This window comes from Gordionus sp. m RMFG-2023, chromosome 1 (assembly GCF_954871325.1).
Source record: "Gordionus sp. m RMFG-2023 chromosome 1, tfGorSpeb1-WG-v2, whole genome shotgun sequence".
Classification (NCBI taxonomy): Eukaryota; Metazoa; Nematomorpha; class Gordioida; order Chordodea; family Parachordodidae; genus Gordionus; species Gordionus sp. m RMFG-2023.
In genome coordinates this window covers 40,151,324-40,165,733 of record NC_088775.1, presented here as the reverse complement: position 1 = coordinate 40,165,733, position 14,410 = coordinate 40,151,324, and the positions used below count along the sequence as shown (strand labels likewise).

At 27.4% G+C, this 14,410-nt stretch overlaps 1 protein-coding gene across 2 annotated transcripts in view; it reads right to left on the bottom strand.

The window, feature by feature from the left end:
• Positions 1–14,410, bottom strand: part of LOC135922036 (uncharacterized) — a 65,407-nt gene that overhangs the window by 39,325 nt on the left and 11,672 nt on the right. For both annotated transcript variants that reach the window (XM_065456443.1, XM_065456444.1), the window contains exons 2-4: positions 2,702–3,499; positions 582–842; positions 386–471 (exon numbers count right to left, since the gene is read on the bottom strand). In XM_065456443.1, coding sequence (XP_065312515.1) covers positions 386–471; positions 582–842; positions 2,702–2,987 — 633 coding nt within the window. In that variant the 5' untranslated portion in view covers positions 2,988–3,499. The remainder of the gene's footprint in view (positions 1–385; positions 472–581; positions 843–2,701; positions 3,500–14,410) is intronic.

The window sequence follows — 14,410 nt, the reverse complement described above, 5'->3', positions numbered from 1 at the left end:
ATTTAAAAAGAAATACTACTAAGCGAAATATGATGTCTTATTCAAGTAATAGACCTAACTAGTATAGTAATATAGCAACGCCACAGTATTAGGTCGGTCACAAATTGAATGAAAATTATTTATTAAGAAAAAAACAGACGTGAATTAATATAACGAAAAGTAATATGTGAGTTGACAGAAGAAATAAAATTGGCTATTTCATTTTTAGTTTGTGGCAGTTAGTAAGTTAATTAGATACAATTAATTTTTGAAACAATCTTAAATTGTATTAATTTATAAACGAGATTCTTCCTTTTTATCATTAAATCATAGTTTATTATGACCCTTAAATGCAAATTTATATTTTGGATGCCCCATCAAATGCTATTATATTGTGTATATAAACTTGAGAGTCAAATGATTCACCACCTTCGACATCAAGGCCTAAATTTGGTTGTAAAGATTTGATAGCTAAGGTTTTAGTGGCATCACCTGGAATAAATAAATGTTATATAAAATTATCTGATTAGATAATTAAAGCGTCAAGATAAAAAATATCTTATTCAAAATACATGTCACTTATCTAAATTTTGGCAATTTACTTGGTTGAGCAATTGGGTTGAAATCACCAGAGCTTATTAATGTTCCTTTATTGACAATTTGGGAGTCAGTCATATTATCGTGGGGTGTGCAATTAAGAATAAAGGGTCTGGCCCACCTATTACCTAATGATTCGTCGCTGAGATTATCTGTAGAACTTAGCATAGTATTTTGTGATATTTTCAAAGATGCACTCGGAAAACTTTTTTGTGATGCGACGCAAGGAAAATCCAAATCGTATGTTTCGGGAGTTACTGCAAAATCTTACATGTGACAATATGTATTTTTAATAAATCAGGTGATGAGCAAATACAAAGTAAATAAAACAAAAAAATTATACTAATTTTAGGTGAAAATCAAAAAGAATTGATTAATTTGTATAGTCCAGTATACTATGTAAATATAATCTATTATTTCTAATATACGCGTGCATCCGGCATATTCCATTTTAAATTAAAACCGTAGACGGCGTTTAGCGTGCGTCATAAGGGAATAAAATAACGCTTGTGACCTTTTAAAAATTAATGAAACTTGACATGTTATTTATATAAATCAAAATTTTAATTAGCTCAAAAGGAACAGGAGTTATGAACTAAGTCCAATATAGGTTCGATCTAGTTTTCCCAAATTGTTCGACAAATATTTAGTCAAAATGCATAAATTGAATATCATTTTGTAGCCCTTAAAATTCAATTTAAGAAAATCTAAAAAAATTCAGTGGTGATCTATTTTCAGCAAAAATGAGTTATTTATGAGCTAGCCCCACTTTGAGAAGATGAAACTCATCAGGTATGTTTAATGCCAATACATTTAAATATTGTTTAGTGTCTCATAATTTTGAGTATAAAAACGCTATCGTTACGAAATCATTGTAATAAATTTTTTATATAAATTAGGCAATTTCTATTACGAACATTAAATATATTACGATTATTATATAAAAGAATCTTTATTTATCGCGATTCAATATCAATATTGTAACACCTATTACAATTTCTCAAGGATGTCTATAATGTGTATAACCATATAGATGTACATTTGATATATTTTACAGCTCACGCTTGTTAAAAATAATTATCATTTATGGTAAGCGCCTGCAGATTTAAAAATTTTCTTTTAAACTTTTTTCATACCCTTATGAGAATAGGGCAAAAATATTATTTTTTTAATCGTCGCTTTAAAGTAAAAAATTTGAGCCATATCGGACTTAAAATGAATACATTTGTCGGTCTTTGCTAATTTAAATATCGCCTTTTAGTTTTTTTTATTTCGAAAATAATGAAAACAAAATCATCCATTCTAATTCTTATTTAAATATATTGGTAATACACATATATGATGAGTTTCATCGCCCTAAAGTGGGACCAGCTCAAAATAACACATTTTTGTTTTACCGGAAATATACATTGACGATAAGAATTTTTTAAAAATATTTACATATTTTCTAAAAGAGAAACTTAAGTGCTACAAAATGATATATAATTTATTCATTTGGACTAAATAAATATATTATATATCGAGTAATTTAAAATTATCAAAACCGATGGCATCTGTATTGGACTTTGAGAGCCCACAACTCCGTGCCCATTTGGGGAGCATTACTAATCATTATTTAAATTGGACACTATAAAACTATAATTAAGTTTCATTCGTTTTTAATAGGTGGTCAAAAATCTAGTTTTTTGGTCGATTTGTCATGGAATAACCCCATAAAATTAAAATACTGACAATAACAAGCATTATGATTAATAACAAGACACAATGGTTAATTATTCCGCATTTCAAAGCATTTTTATGTCAATTTTAATATTGTGGGAGAATACGTCCTGGGCGGGCCCGTAGGAACCAAATAAATTAATTATAGCATGCACTTTGTAAAAATATATATTTAAGTTTTAAAAAATAACATTTTTAATATTCTTTCCCTGCTCTGTAATATTCGCGTCATTAAAAATGAGCCCATTTCTACTCTGTTATGTTTTTCAGAAAATTAACTTGACCATGAGCCTTCGATTGGGCTATAGCTAGTGTATCAAATAATCAACAATCTATTCATGTTAAATTATGACTTAAAACTTTTAAATAATTCGAGTAATGATACATTCATTCCCTCTCGGCTTACCTTTGTTTCTGGGATCGATTCCTTTAGTGTGATTAAATCGGTGGGAACCGCCTGAGTGACCGCGTCCAATCCCAACGGAATGCTGTTGAAAGGTTCCTCGGCCGCGTAAAGACCTGCCTTTCATTCCGCTATAGTGCCCATTATTAATGAGCGGACGTGGAGTAAGATCGGCATCTGAAATCCCGTTGCAAATGTCACCGTTTAAAAGCGGGCCATTAAGGATGACGGTAGGATTTGAGGCAGGGGAGCTTTCGGGGGCCTCCGAAGAACAAGTAACCATTACCATCAATTAATTTAATAACTGTAGAAATGATTCCGTGATAAAATGTTTTTCAGGGGTTCGAAAAGAGGGCGGGAAGGGGGTGGAAAGTGTAAAAAGGAACGCGAGGGACTGAGAAGCCGTGACGAGATTGAGGGTGAAGACCGATAGAACGTACTAAGATGTAACAAACGAGGTTTTATGATGGATTCTGTAGAAATCAAGATTTTCTTCCAAGTAAATATGATAAGTAGTGGTTAGCAAAAAGCGTTGATAGATACACGTTATAGTTTATTATAATAGGGGGGGGGGTATTCTTGTTGTAGCAAAAAGGGTAGATACTAAGATTGTTTTTATATAATTTTGTCAAGTATCAGATATATAAGCGATCTAAACTTGGGTTCGGAAAAATTGACAAGTACACTATACTATACTATACGCGTTCGACGTATTCTGGCGTTAATGATATGGATTTTAATTAACTTTCCTTCCATATGTATAAATATTGTGATTAGAATGTTGTATTAGGATAGATGAATCTGAATTTGCATGAATATAAAAAAGGCTTTATAATTTACATGTAATAAAGTTATTAATCTATTTATAATTTATTTTGTATATATCTCGTATTATGCTTAAAAAATATTTGCATTCTTTTCATGTTTTTACTACACTAATCAATATTAATTTTTTAAAGTTATTAAATGTTGCAAAAAAAATAAATACTTTTAAATTAGCGATTAGGCATGAAAACAATGCCATAAATTAAAACCACCATGTTTAAGCAAATCGATATTATAATTGATATGAATAAAATCATGTAAATTCATCACGAGCTCATTAAAATATATTACCTTTCTCTCAAACAGCTGAAGCACAAAATGAAAAAATAACTTAAAACAATGAAATGAAAAACAAAATTCATCTATGAGAATTTTAGGTCTTATATAGGATGAAACCTTCTGCGAAAGTTGGGATTTTATAGGATGGATACTAAAAAAGAAGCGTAGGGAAAATGTATTTTATTAAAATCGTTATTTAAATCACCCCGATATTTTTAAATGGATTTATTTACATCAATAATTTTTATACGATTTTATCTACTAAATAATATTATATTTTTAAAAATTTGCCCAGCCCTGCTAATTTGCCTACAGCAATAAACTTGGTGTCAAAATATTAAATAATGAATATTCATTTTAAAATTTAAAGATAGGAAAGAAAGAAAAACAACGAAATTATTGCTAGAATCCATGAAAATAAAGTTAAAAATGGATATCGAATTTTTTAAACAAAAATTAATTAAAGTATATGTATCTTTTGTCAAGGAGAAAAAATAAATATTTTTGTATAAGATAAAAAATATAAACTAAAAGTATCTTAGATAAGGATAAAAATATCCTATCAAAAATGCTAAAAATATACTGTCAAGATATCTAAAATACAGATATTCGTGGTACTGCCCAATTCTGAAATTCACAATAGACAAAATTGGCTCTAAAATATATCTGCTAAAGGTGCACAGCCATCATAACATTGACGTATAGGTTTTTGTTTTATTTGAACAATATTTTAAATCCCATTGGGGTTTTCCAAAATTTCATTGTCCTATTCCATTTTAAAGGGTTTGATTATGGTATACTACTGAAAAATCCAATATTTCAATTAAAATCAATTTCCCTTTAAAGTAAAAATATTTTGTGAAACTCTATAAACAATTTTATTGAAATATTTCCTCAATATTGAGAGATTTTAAAATATTTGGAATACAAATTTATGAAAAATAAATAATCAAAAATTAACCTATAAAAATAAAAGCCGGCCAAACTAAAATAAAAATTATTAATAATAATCATCAAATTATTTGAATATTTTATTTTGACTATTTATATCGAATAACTTGAACGACGGGGTGACGTATTTAACATCAATCAATACCTATGAATTAGAGCCCTGAACGCGACCTGCCCTATTCGAATTGGTCAGATTAGAATAGACATTCTCTTGAATTCGATCTAGCCAGATGCTGATTTTTAGCTTGGGACATCAATTTTATTTTTGCTTTTCTAATGCCTTTTTAAACCATTCGTTTTAGGTTGTCAAAAACTTATTTCAAAGATTTTTAAAAATTTAAAGTAGACAGACTAAAGTTTTGAAATGTCAGAAAAATGTTTTGGCCACATTTTCATTAAAAAAAACTTATCAAGTAGTGAATGTTTTGGAATTAAATTTTTGATGGGAACAGGGTTAAGAAAAAAACACGTTTTTTTTTATTTCTCACTAATTTTTTGGCTATAATTTTTTCATTAATTTTGTACGGCTATCTAATATTCAAGAAAATGCTATGCAAACCTGAAGATTTTGCTCATAGAAGGAACAAAGTTCTAGACATATTTTATCGAAATCTCCAGGTTTAGGCAATATTTTTATGGCTAAAATATTGAGTTAGCCGTTTTAAAAAATCGGCTCAAAACGAGCCGCTTAACAACACTATCATAATCCAATTTTTTATTTTTTCGGATGGGGTCGGACCATATTTTAAGTCAGATCAGGCCTATAAAGTTTAAATCGGACCTGGATCTTTAAAAAACAAACGAATCTATTATCATAATACGATTATGCTTTAACTCACTTTCACTTTAAAATATTTTCCTAAAAAAATTTTCGCTAATAAGGCTGTCGAAAATGGAAATGTTCGTTGTTTCCCTGGGCTGGCCGAGTTGGATCTACTTATATAATTTTTTGTTGCATCGCCGCCTAATTATTAGAGGGTTCTATGTCTACTCAAATCAATTTTTCAGGAGAATCTGGCAAATACTACAAGATATTGTAGCAAATTTTTTTTAAATTTTATAAATACTTAAACTATGACAAACTATTTAAAATTTTATTATATATCATAAAATTATTTTTGAAATAATTATCGTGCTTGAGTGATTCTAGCAGTAAAATTATTCAAATTTTTATATCCAAGTGGATCATGTGTAGAATGAGAAGTATCATGTGGTAATTCAACCCTAAATTGATAAGGAGATAAATTCAGGCAAAGGGAGAGTAAAAGGTTAGGATAAATGAAGGTGAAGGTTTTTTTGGAAGATGGGAAGGGGGAGGTAAAATAAAATTTAATATTGATAAGAAAATAAAGTGTAGGTAAAAAAAGTATGGAATTAGAGTGGGTAAAAATTATATGTAAAACGAATTATTCGTTTATTCGATTCGTATTTTACGAATAAGAATAATGAAATTATTAAAATTGAAATATCTGTCGAATAATTTTTTGTCGAAATTATTTGAAATTCTTAAAAATATTCATATATATTTGAATTTTTTTTAAAAAAAATATTTAACATGCTATTTCTGAACTTTTTATTTTTTTTTATACCTTTTCCCATAAATCACTTTTAAAAATTTTTGAAAATATTTTAGAATCAAATCTAATGTTATAAATATCCGTAAGAATATGAACCATTCAATTCGAAAATACGAATCGAACATGTAATGCAAATTAGAGATCTGCAAAAGTAGGCCCGGCTCTTACCTGGCCCGAACGGGCTTCGGGACCCGGGCCTTGGAAATATTTTTAAATATATTTAGATTTATCAATTTTATATTGAATTTTTTATGTAAAATAAAAATATTTTATTTTATTTATAGAACTAGACTCCATATAACATATATCTTTTATTTTGAGTAATTATAAAAATTAATTTCTATATTTAGATAAAATCGGACCGGGCAGGTAAATTTTTTCAAAAAATATTTCCGAATGGGGCCGGGGCGGCAAAACTTTTTAGAAAAAATTTCGGGTTCGGGCCGAGCCGGGTAAAACTTTTTTAAAAAATTTTGGGCCGGGTCGGGTTTGAAAAAAAAGACCCGATGAAGATCACTAATGAAAATATTCGATTCGTATTTTTGTAGGTATAAGTAAAAATGAAGAATTATGTCTGACTATGATGAGGATATTATCGAAACAAAATTTTTTAATTTCAAAAATAAAAATTTTGAAATTTAAAAAATAAAGACGTTGTTTTTTGAATTTTTTAAAACCAAAATATCATATTCAAAAAATATATAAACTTAAATTTTATCAGCCTTAGAACGAGTAAAAAATCCTTGGGTGGGTTAATTATATTTCCAAAATAATGGGTGGGAGGGCGGTAGCATTTAAAATGCGAAATGAGCGAAGCGGACTTATATATTTTTTTTAATTATTTCATAATAATCTAAATTTATGTTTAAGTAAAAAAGAAAAACATTAAAATAAAATAAGAGGCAAACTAACAAATATAATGATTTTTAAACATTCGAGTTAAACAATATTTTTAGAAAAATGAAGGACAGGAGGGTAAATTTTTTAAAAAAACTATAGGCGGGTGCGTAAATCTTAAAAAAATTACGAGCGAACGGGTTAAATTCTTTTTAAACAATGGGTGAGTGTTGGATTAAAAAGCATTTCATTGCAGACCTCTAATAATGATATTGATAAAATTAGATATTATTTTTAAAATCATATTTATGTAAAAAAAATTGGTAGAGGCAACTTTTTTAACTTATTAAAAGAATTTAGGTCTTCTTATAACAGATGCTAAATATAAGTACTTTCTTGTAGCTTGATGTTCTTTTATAAATTTTTTTTTAAATGGAAACATTTTAAATAAATAGGACCCTATAATAATTACAACTTTGGGCCAAAAGGAGATAAAACTTTATTTTATAAAAACGTATTCAAAATCATTTGTGTGGGGATTTATGAGCCAAGAGACCCTTAAGAATGATGATCAAAAGTCGACATAATTCTATAATAATCAGGCAGCGATTAAAAAATAAACTAGGTAGGAGCAGTCAAGGCGTTCTGTCTGACCCTTGCGCGAGGTACGAGCCTATTTAACAAGGTATTACATATTCCGTGCGCAATCAAAGGTATTCCCATTTAAAATGAAAATTAGACAATATAACTCTGCCACAAAGAATACTGGAATATTTTTTATTAAATCATATTTTTTTGAAATAGCCTAAGTGATGCAACGTAGATATATGAATTTTGTTGTATGAACATATGATATTATAAAATACGGTAGAAAATTACATATTTATAAACTTTGTTCTTTTCCTAAGCTCATATCTTTGTTTATTTTTATTGAAATTGTTTGTCAAATAAATGTAGTTTTTTATACGAGGTCGCGCTTTCCTATTTTTTAAATAATATTTTATTGATGATAGATAAAATACGCGATTTTGAGATTAAGGGAAAGTCATAACTCTAATAAAATTAAAGTTGTAAAAAAATATCTTATTTATTTTTTAAAAAATTAGGTTTGGATCGATGAAGTGGGAGGGAGGAGCTAAATTTTGATTACTTTCGGAATAGCGTAGGTGGAGTAAATGAGAATTAAAATGATGGGTTGGCTTCTTAATATTATTTTTTGGTAAAAAATATATTTAAAATATGATGCTAAGGTTACCAAATATATAAATATTAAATTAGGTCCTGTCTCACTGGCCAGCCATGTATTCTATTATTGCAATTTGTTATGATAGTTATTCTAATTTTCAATGTTAACCATAAATATCTTAAAGCTATTGATTCGATTCCTATAGAAGCCTTATAATGCAGTTCTAGGTTAGGTCGATGATTCAAACTTATTTATTTCCTTAAATACGCGTCTTGAAAATATAATTACTTTATGTGTTTTGGTTGCATTGTAACAAACAAAGATAAAAATGAATTTCTGATATCAAATCATTAAGCATATCTCTTCTATTTCGTATATCCTTTCTTTATTATTTGCCAAACATGAAGGTGGGAATAAATAAATATTTTTTAATAAAGGAAGCGTGATGTAATTATACTTCAATCCAGTTTTAGATTGATGGTGGGTAGGTAGAATTAGAATAATTAAACGTTAAAAAAATAAGCTATAAGATTGAATATATTCGGTAAGACTAATATTACTAGTTTTATCGATTTTTTTTACATTTTGTTAACTACACTTAACTCACTGTAAATTATTATTAATTGTTGACTAACAGGAACAATAATTAATTCGTACAACGCAGCGTTAAATGATTATTACACATATGTACGGTATTAAATTATAATCTTATTTTATCACTCCCCTCCCCTCCAACTACTGCGTTTTTTCGTTCAACAAAACATTTTCTTATGGAATAATATATTCATGCCTACACACCTTAAAGAAAATTTTTACTCCTTTCTTTTCTTCCTCTTGCCCTTTATCAATAATGAAAAGGTGGTAACTGCTTGATAGATAATTTCGTGGCCATCTTAGATTTCTGCCCCTCTCCTAAGAAAATTTTAAATTTAAAAATGCGGTTTATATAATTAAAAAAATAATAACAAAATTTAAAAAATAAATACTAATTGATTTTAATAAACTCAAATTTATTAACAAAATGAGTTGGTTATAAATGATTGTGATAATGAAAAATTTCCAATATAATATTGATTAGAATATATTTTAGATTGATTATTGTAAAATTTACGGGTTATAGTTTAGCCATAAAGATTGTAATTAATAAATTAAAAACAGAAAAGTTTTTTTTAATCCCCCAAAAAATTAACAAACCTGATTTGGTTGGAGGTCAAATTATAGTTGGTAACGATATTTTTAGACTGGCCATTTATAGAATTGGCTAATTAGAATTTTGGTCAGAATAATCTTGGTTAAAAGGTGGAACAGTCTTCAATATATATTTATCTATCAGTGTCCAATGGAATGAAGCGCAAGTCAGTTCGAATAAAAATTTATGAATATAAAAAATTCTAAAGATAATAATAGAAATTGTTTTTTAAAAAATAAAATGGTAAATTTTCTAGGATTAGGGAAAAGTGAATTTTTCAATTATTTTTCAACTTTATAAAAAGGCGCTTATTATTCAATTTTAGCATTTTGAGCTCGGGCCTAGAATATCAATTTCCGGCTTTGGCCAGAATAATTATTTGGGCAGGACCAGGGTTATAAATTAATAAAAATTTGGGGATAGGCTAGATAACGGCAAATTCAATCATTTTATCTCGTGTGTGACCATAATTATTTTAAGGCAGAATCCTTCAATAAATTTATCTATTCAACTTACACTAACTGAACAATTAAAATATTGGGAGAACCTTTTCCATTTACAAATTATACCCTCTAAGCTCCCTCAAACAAAGACATACAAATTTTAAAAATATATCGAATTCTTAATTTTATCACTCTCACCTTCAACTCCTAGAACTTAAAGCAACGTTATTAATGAAGCCATACGACTCGCAACTTGTTCCCGTTTTTAAATTTGACGTTGTTACATGTTCTACCCCCATGAATTCTTGAGGCAAAAGCATCCCGAAAATTCTCCATCCATTTAATTCTAAAGATGTCCTCATCAAAATAATGAAAACCATTTAATCATTTAAAAAAGACTCGGCAGGAGGCCTTGATGGTATCAGAATATATTTCTAAGATATTATTAAACTAAACATCCCCTCAAGCCATATTCTCATTAAAAATTTAACAAAATTTTTCAAATTATCCTATATTGGAATATTCTACCTCTAATTCTCCCGATCTTATATGGTAGTATCAGACCCGTCGCAGACGAATTATATCTAAATCCTATGCTCTATATTTAAAGATTATCCATCTAATTTTTTAAAACCCGATTAAATGGGATTCCCTATCCGCGGTGGTTCTGAATATTAGAACTATGACACATAGCTTTTCTAAGGCGAACCCTTGTCAACTATTCTTACAGCTCGATTTGAGCCAGTTTTTAAAAACGGCCAACTTAATATTTTAGCCAAAAAACAATGCGTAACACTCGAGATTTCGCTAATAGATATCTAAACCTTTGTGTCATTTATGAACAAAATCTTCAGACTATCATAATAATTTTCTGAATAAATATTGTGTTAACCGTTTTAAATCGGCTCAAATATAGACGTCTGAAAACACTAACTGTGACCTAAATATCAAAAATATAATTAATAAACTTTCTTAACTTTAATGTAAAAATAAAATACGGGCCTAAATCAAATTATGTAAAGTTAAAGAAATTAATAAAATTTAATAATTTTAGCTTAAAGTTTAAAAGGTGTGAAATTTTTACGAAAAAAGTAATCAATATTAATTTATATTTTTCAAATTATAATATATATTAATCAAAATAAAAAGTTAAATTAAATGGGAAGTATGAAAATAATTTAGAAGCAATTATAAAATTCAAAATTTACAAAACGTTTTAAAAAATTTAATGGAAGATTTTGGACATGCTTCATAATTTTATAGTTATGAAAGTTTTGAACTATCAAAGGAAACAAATTCTTCTTATTTTTTGTTCAAAGTACCCTAAATATTCAAACCATATTCATAATAGCTAAGCCACCATTTAATTTTTAAAATTCAATAATTATGTTTTATTATAGCGATTGTGTATCAAGTCAGGAGACCCCTTATGTCCAGTTCTATTTTGCTTAGAGATCCATGGTTTAATTTTTCATATTTAACACAAATCTTTATCTAATAATTTTTACAGAAGTTTATAATATCAAAAAAGTAATTAGGTTCAGTCATTTGTAACAATTAAATTTAACAATTAATTATGACTTGTATTGTAAAATATAGTAAATTGATTTAAATCATGATTTTTATTAAAAAACAATATTCATTTTTTTGGTGATTTAATGAATTTAATTTAATCATTACAACCCTATATCGAGGTGAATATAATATTAAATATTTTACTATTGACGATATACTAATAAATTTTAAAATATTTTAATGAATTAAATTTACATTTTATGTATAAGCGTTATTATTTTTTACAAGATTCAGTACCGATCCAGCCAGATAAATAAAAAATTTTCAGGATCGATCTGGTACAGGACCATATGAAAAAATTGGACCTGGTATATATCTAATTTAATATTTTTAAATGGTAAAATCTATAAATATTTATGTACTGTTTTTAATTTGTATTGATTTAATATTTAGTTGTTAATTCAAATTCAGTTTATAATTATTGGTTAATTAATAGTTTAAAAAATATTAAATAAATTAAAATCTTTGTTAATATTATAATCTTTACTTATAAAATATATATTCAGAATGCAAAATTATTATAAATGCGCTAATATTAATGATAAAATTTTAATTCAATAATCCTAAGTTCACAGGAAAACAGATATTTAATGTAATAAAATGAATGCATGTCAATTAATAATTTTGCCTAAGAGATCATTTTCCATAGGGGCTTATTTTTCCGAATATCTCTATTATAAGATTTGATTTAAATATTAAAAAAACATCTTTTAGCCAATCCTATATTGCTCTGGTTCAATTGCTTAGGCATTGTGTATGATCATAGGTATACAGACGCAAACGCCCCATTTGAGCTGATTATTAAAAACGACCCGATTATTTAGTCAAAATAATTTTATAAGCAAATAGAGGTCAAAACCTTTTGCCATCTATGAGCAAAATCTCCAGACTTACAAAATATTATTTTGGCTAAAATCGTAATCGGGCCGTTTTTAAAAATCGACCCAAATCTGGCCCACTAGATGGCACAAATGTTTGTACATCTATTAGCGAAATCTCGAAGCTATTTTTCCGGCTAAAATATTGAGTTAGCCGTAAAAATCGACATAAACGGGGCGATTTTGCATAATCATGAGTATGAATGAAAAGGCAATCCCATTATATCGTAAATATTTTAGTGAATTTAAAAATGACAAGCAAAATGTCTCATCAGGACTAATGAGTTGGAACTAATGACATCAAAATCATTTTTATACCAACCATAACCACCATTACTAGATAATAAACAGCAATGGGATGAGAAAAAAATTGTTTATTGTGAGAAAAAAAATTAATTTATGCAAATAAAATATGGAATTTCAATAAAGAAACAAAAAAAATAAAAGCTAATTTGTCATGAGTTGTTTCGTTTATAAATTTGAGCTCTACAAATTCAATTTTAACAGGCCTGAGTCCAGCCCCATAGCTACTGGGTAAATGGGCAAGTTTTTAGCCCACAAGCTCCTGTCCATTGTTTTAAAAAATTTAACCTACCCACTCAAGGTCTTTGGAAAAAATGGCCTACCCCTTCTTTGAAACTTTTTAACCTCACACACTCATGAATTTTAAAATATTAACAGCATGGTTGAAAAAAGGCCTGCTAGCCTAACTACAATCTATATAAATTCAATCGAAAAATATTTTTTGTCAAACAATTGCTAAGAAGCATTTTATACAGTATATTATAGTTAATCATTTGGATAAATAATAAAAAACAGGTATATAATACAATTAAAGATATAAGTGATGGATTTATATTTATTTCATAAATCAGAAATACTACCCAAATTCAAAAATAAAGCTAGTTTTTACTTTTGTTTTTATTTTTGGGGTGCAATGTAATATTAAACGCGTTATTAAGAAATATTTATTTACTTTACTGTAATAATCATATCTTTGTGCATATTAGGCCCATTCAAAAATGAATTCGAATCGAATAGTGCATTATTCATATTCGATGCGTTTAAACGAATCGAAAAATTTACTATTCGTATTCGTACGAATAATAAAATCTACTATTTGTATTCGATTCGAATTATTCGAATAATTGAAATTAATTTTCTTAATCAAATATGTCATATTCAAATATATTGACAAATTTGATTTCAAACAGAAAAAATTATTATAATAATCTGATAGTAAAAAATATGTAATCAATAATCTGATGATAAAAAATATGTATCGAGTTATAAACAAAATTAAAATGTATCTTTACATTTTATTTTAATTCATAATTCTAAGCCAATATTTAAGGCAGAGTTTTTCTTATATTTTCTTCCTTATATGACCGATTTCTTGACAACAAATTAGTTCCAACTAAGAAAAGTCTTTCACAAGCAGTTGATGTTCCTTGTATATATAGGTAATCTCTAGGTGTGAATAAACATATTATAATGATTAATAAGAGGGGATGTTGTTTTGCCTTTACATTTTATAATGCTCTATGATTGCAAGCAGCCTTTTCATAGTCTTTATTGAATTTATATTGATCCCATATAATCGCTCTTTTTGTGAAAAAATTTTGTCAAATTCAACATCAAGCATAACTATTTCATCAGAAGCATTCTCCTCTAACATAATTAGGCTACTAACAATAATTTATTTTATGTATTATATTTTTATTTACCTTTGGTTTGTGTAATTTTTTAACATAATTTATTATGAGATTCAAAAAAAATTTTTTTCGTGAGATTCGAAAAATACGGCAAATAAAAATTTAAATATTGCATTAATTTTCACTTCAGAGATTTTTTACATTTGTGCTAGTCTTTTTATAAACACATTACCTGTCAGATTGGAAGGTCATCAAATAGAAATGAGAAATGTTAGATTTATTAAAAGCAATTTATTAAATATTCCGAATAAATAATT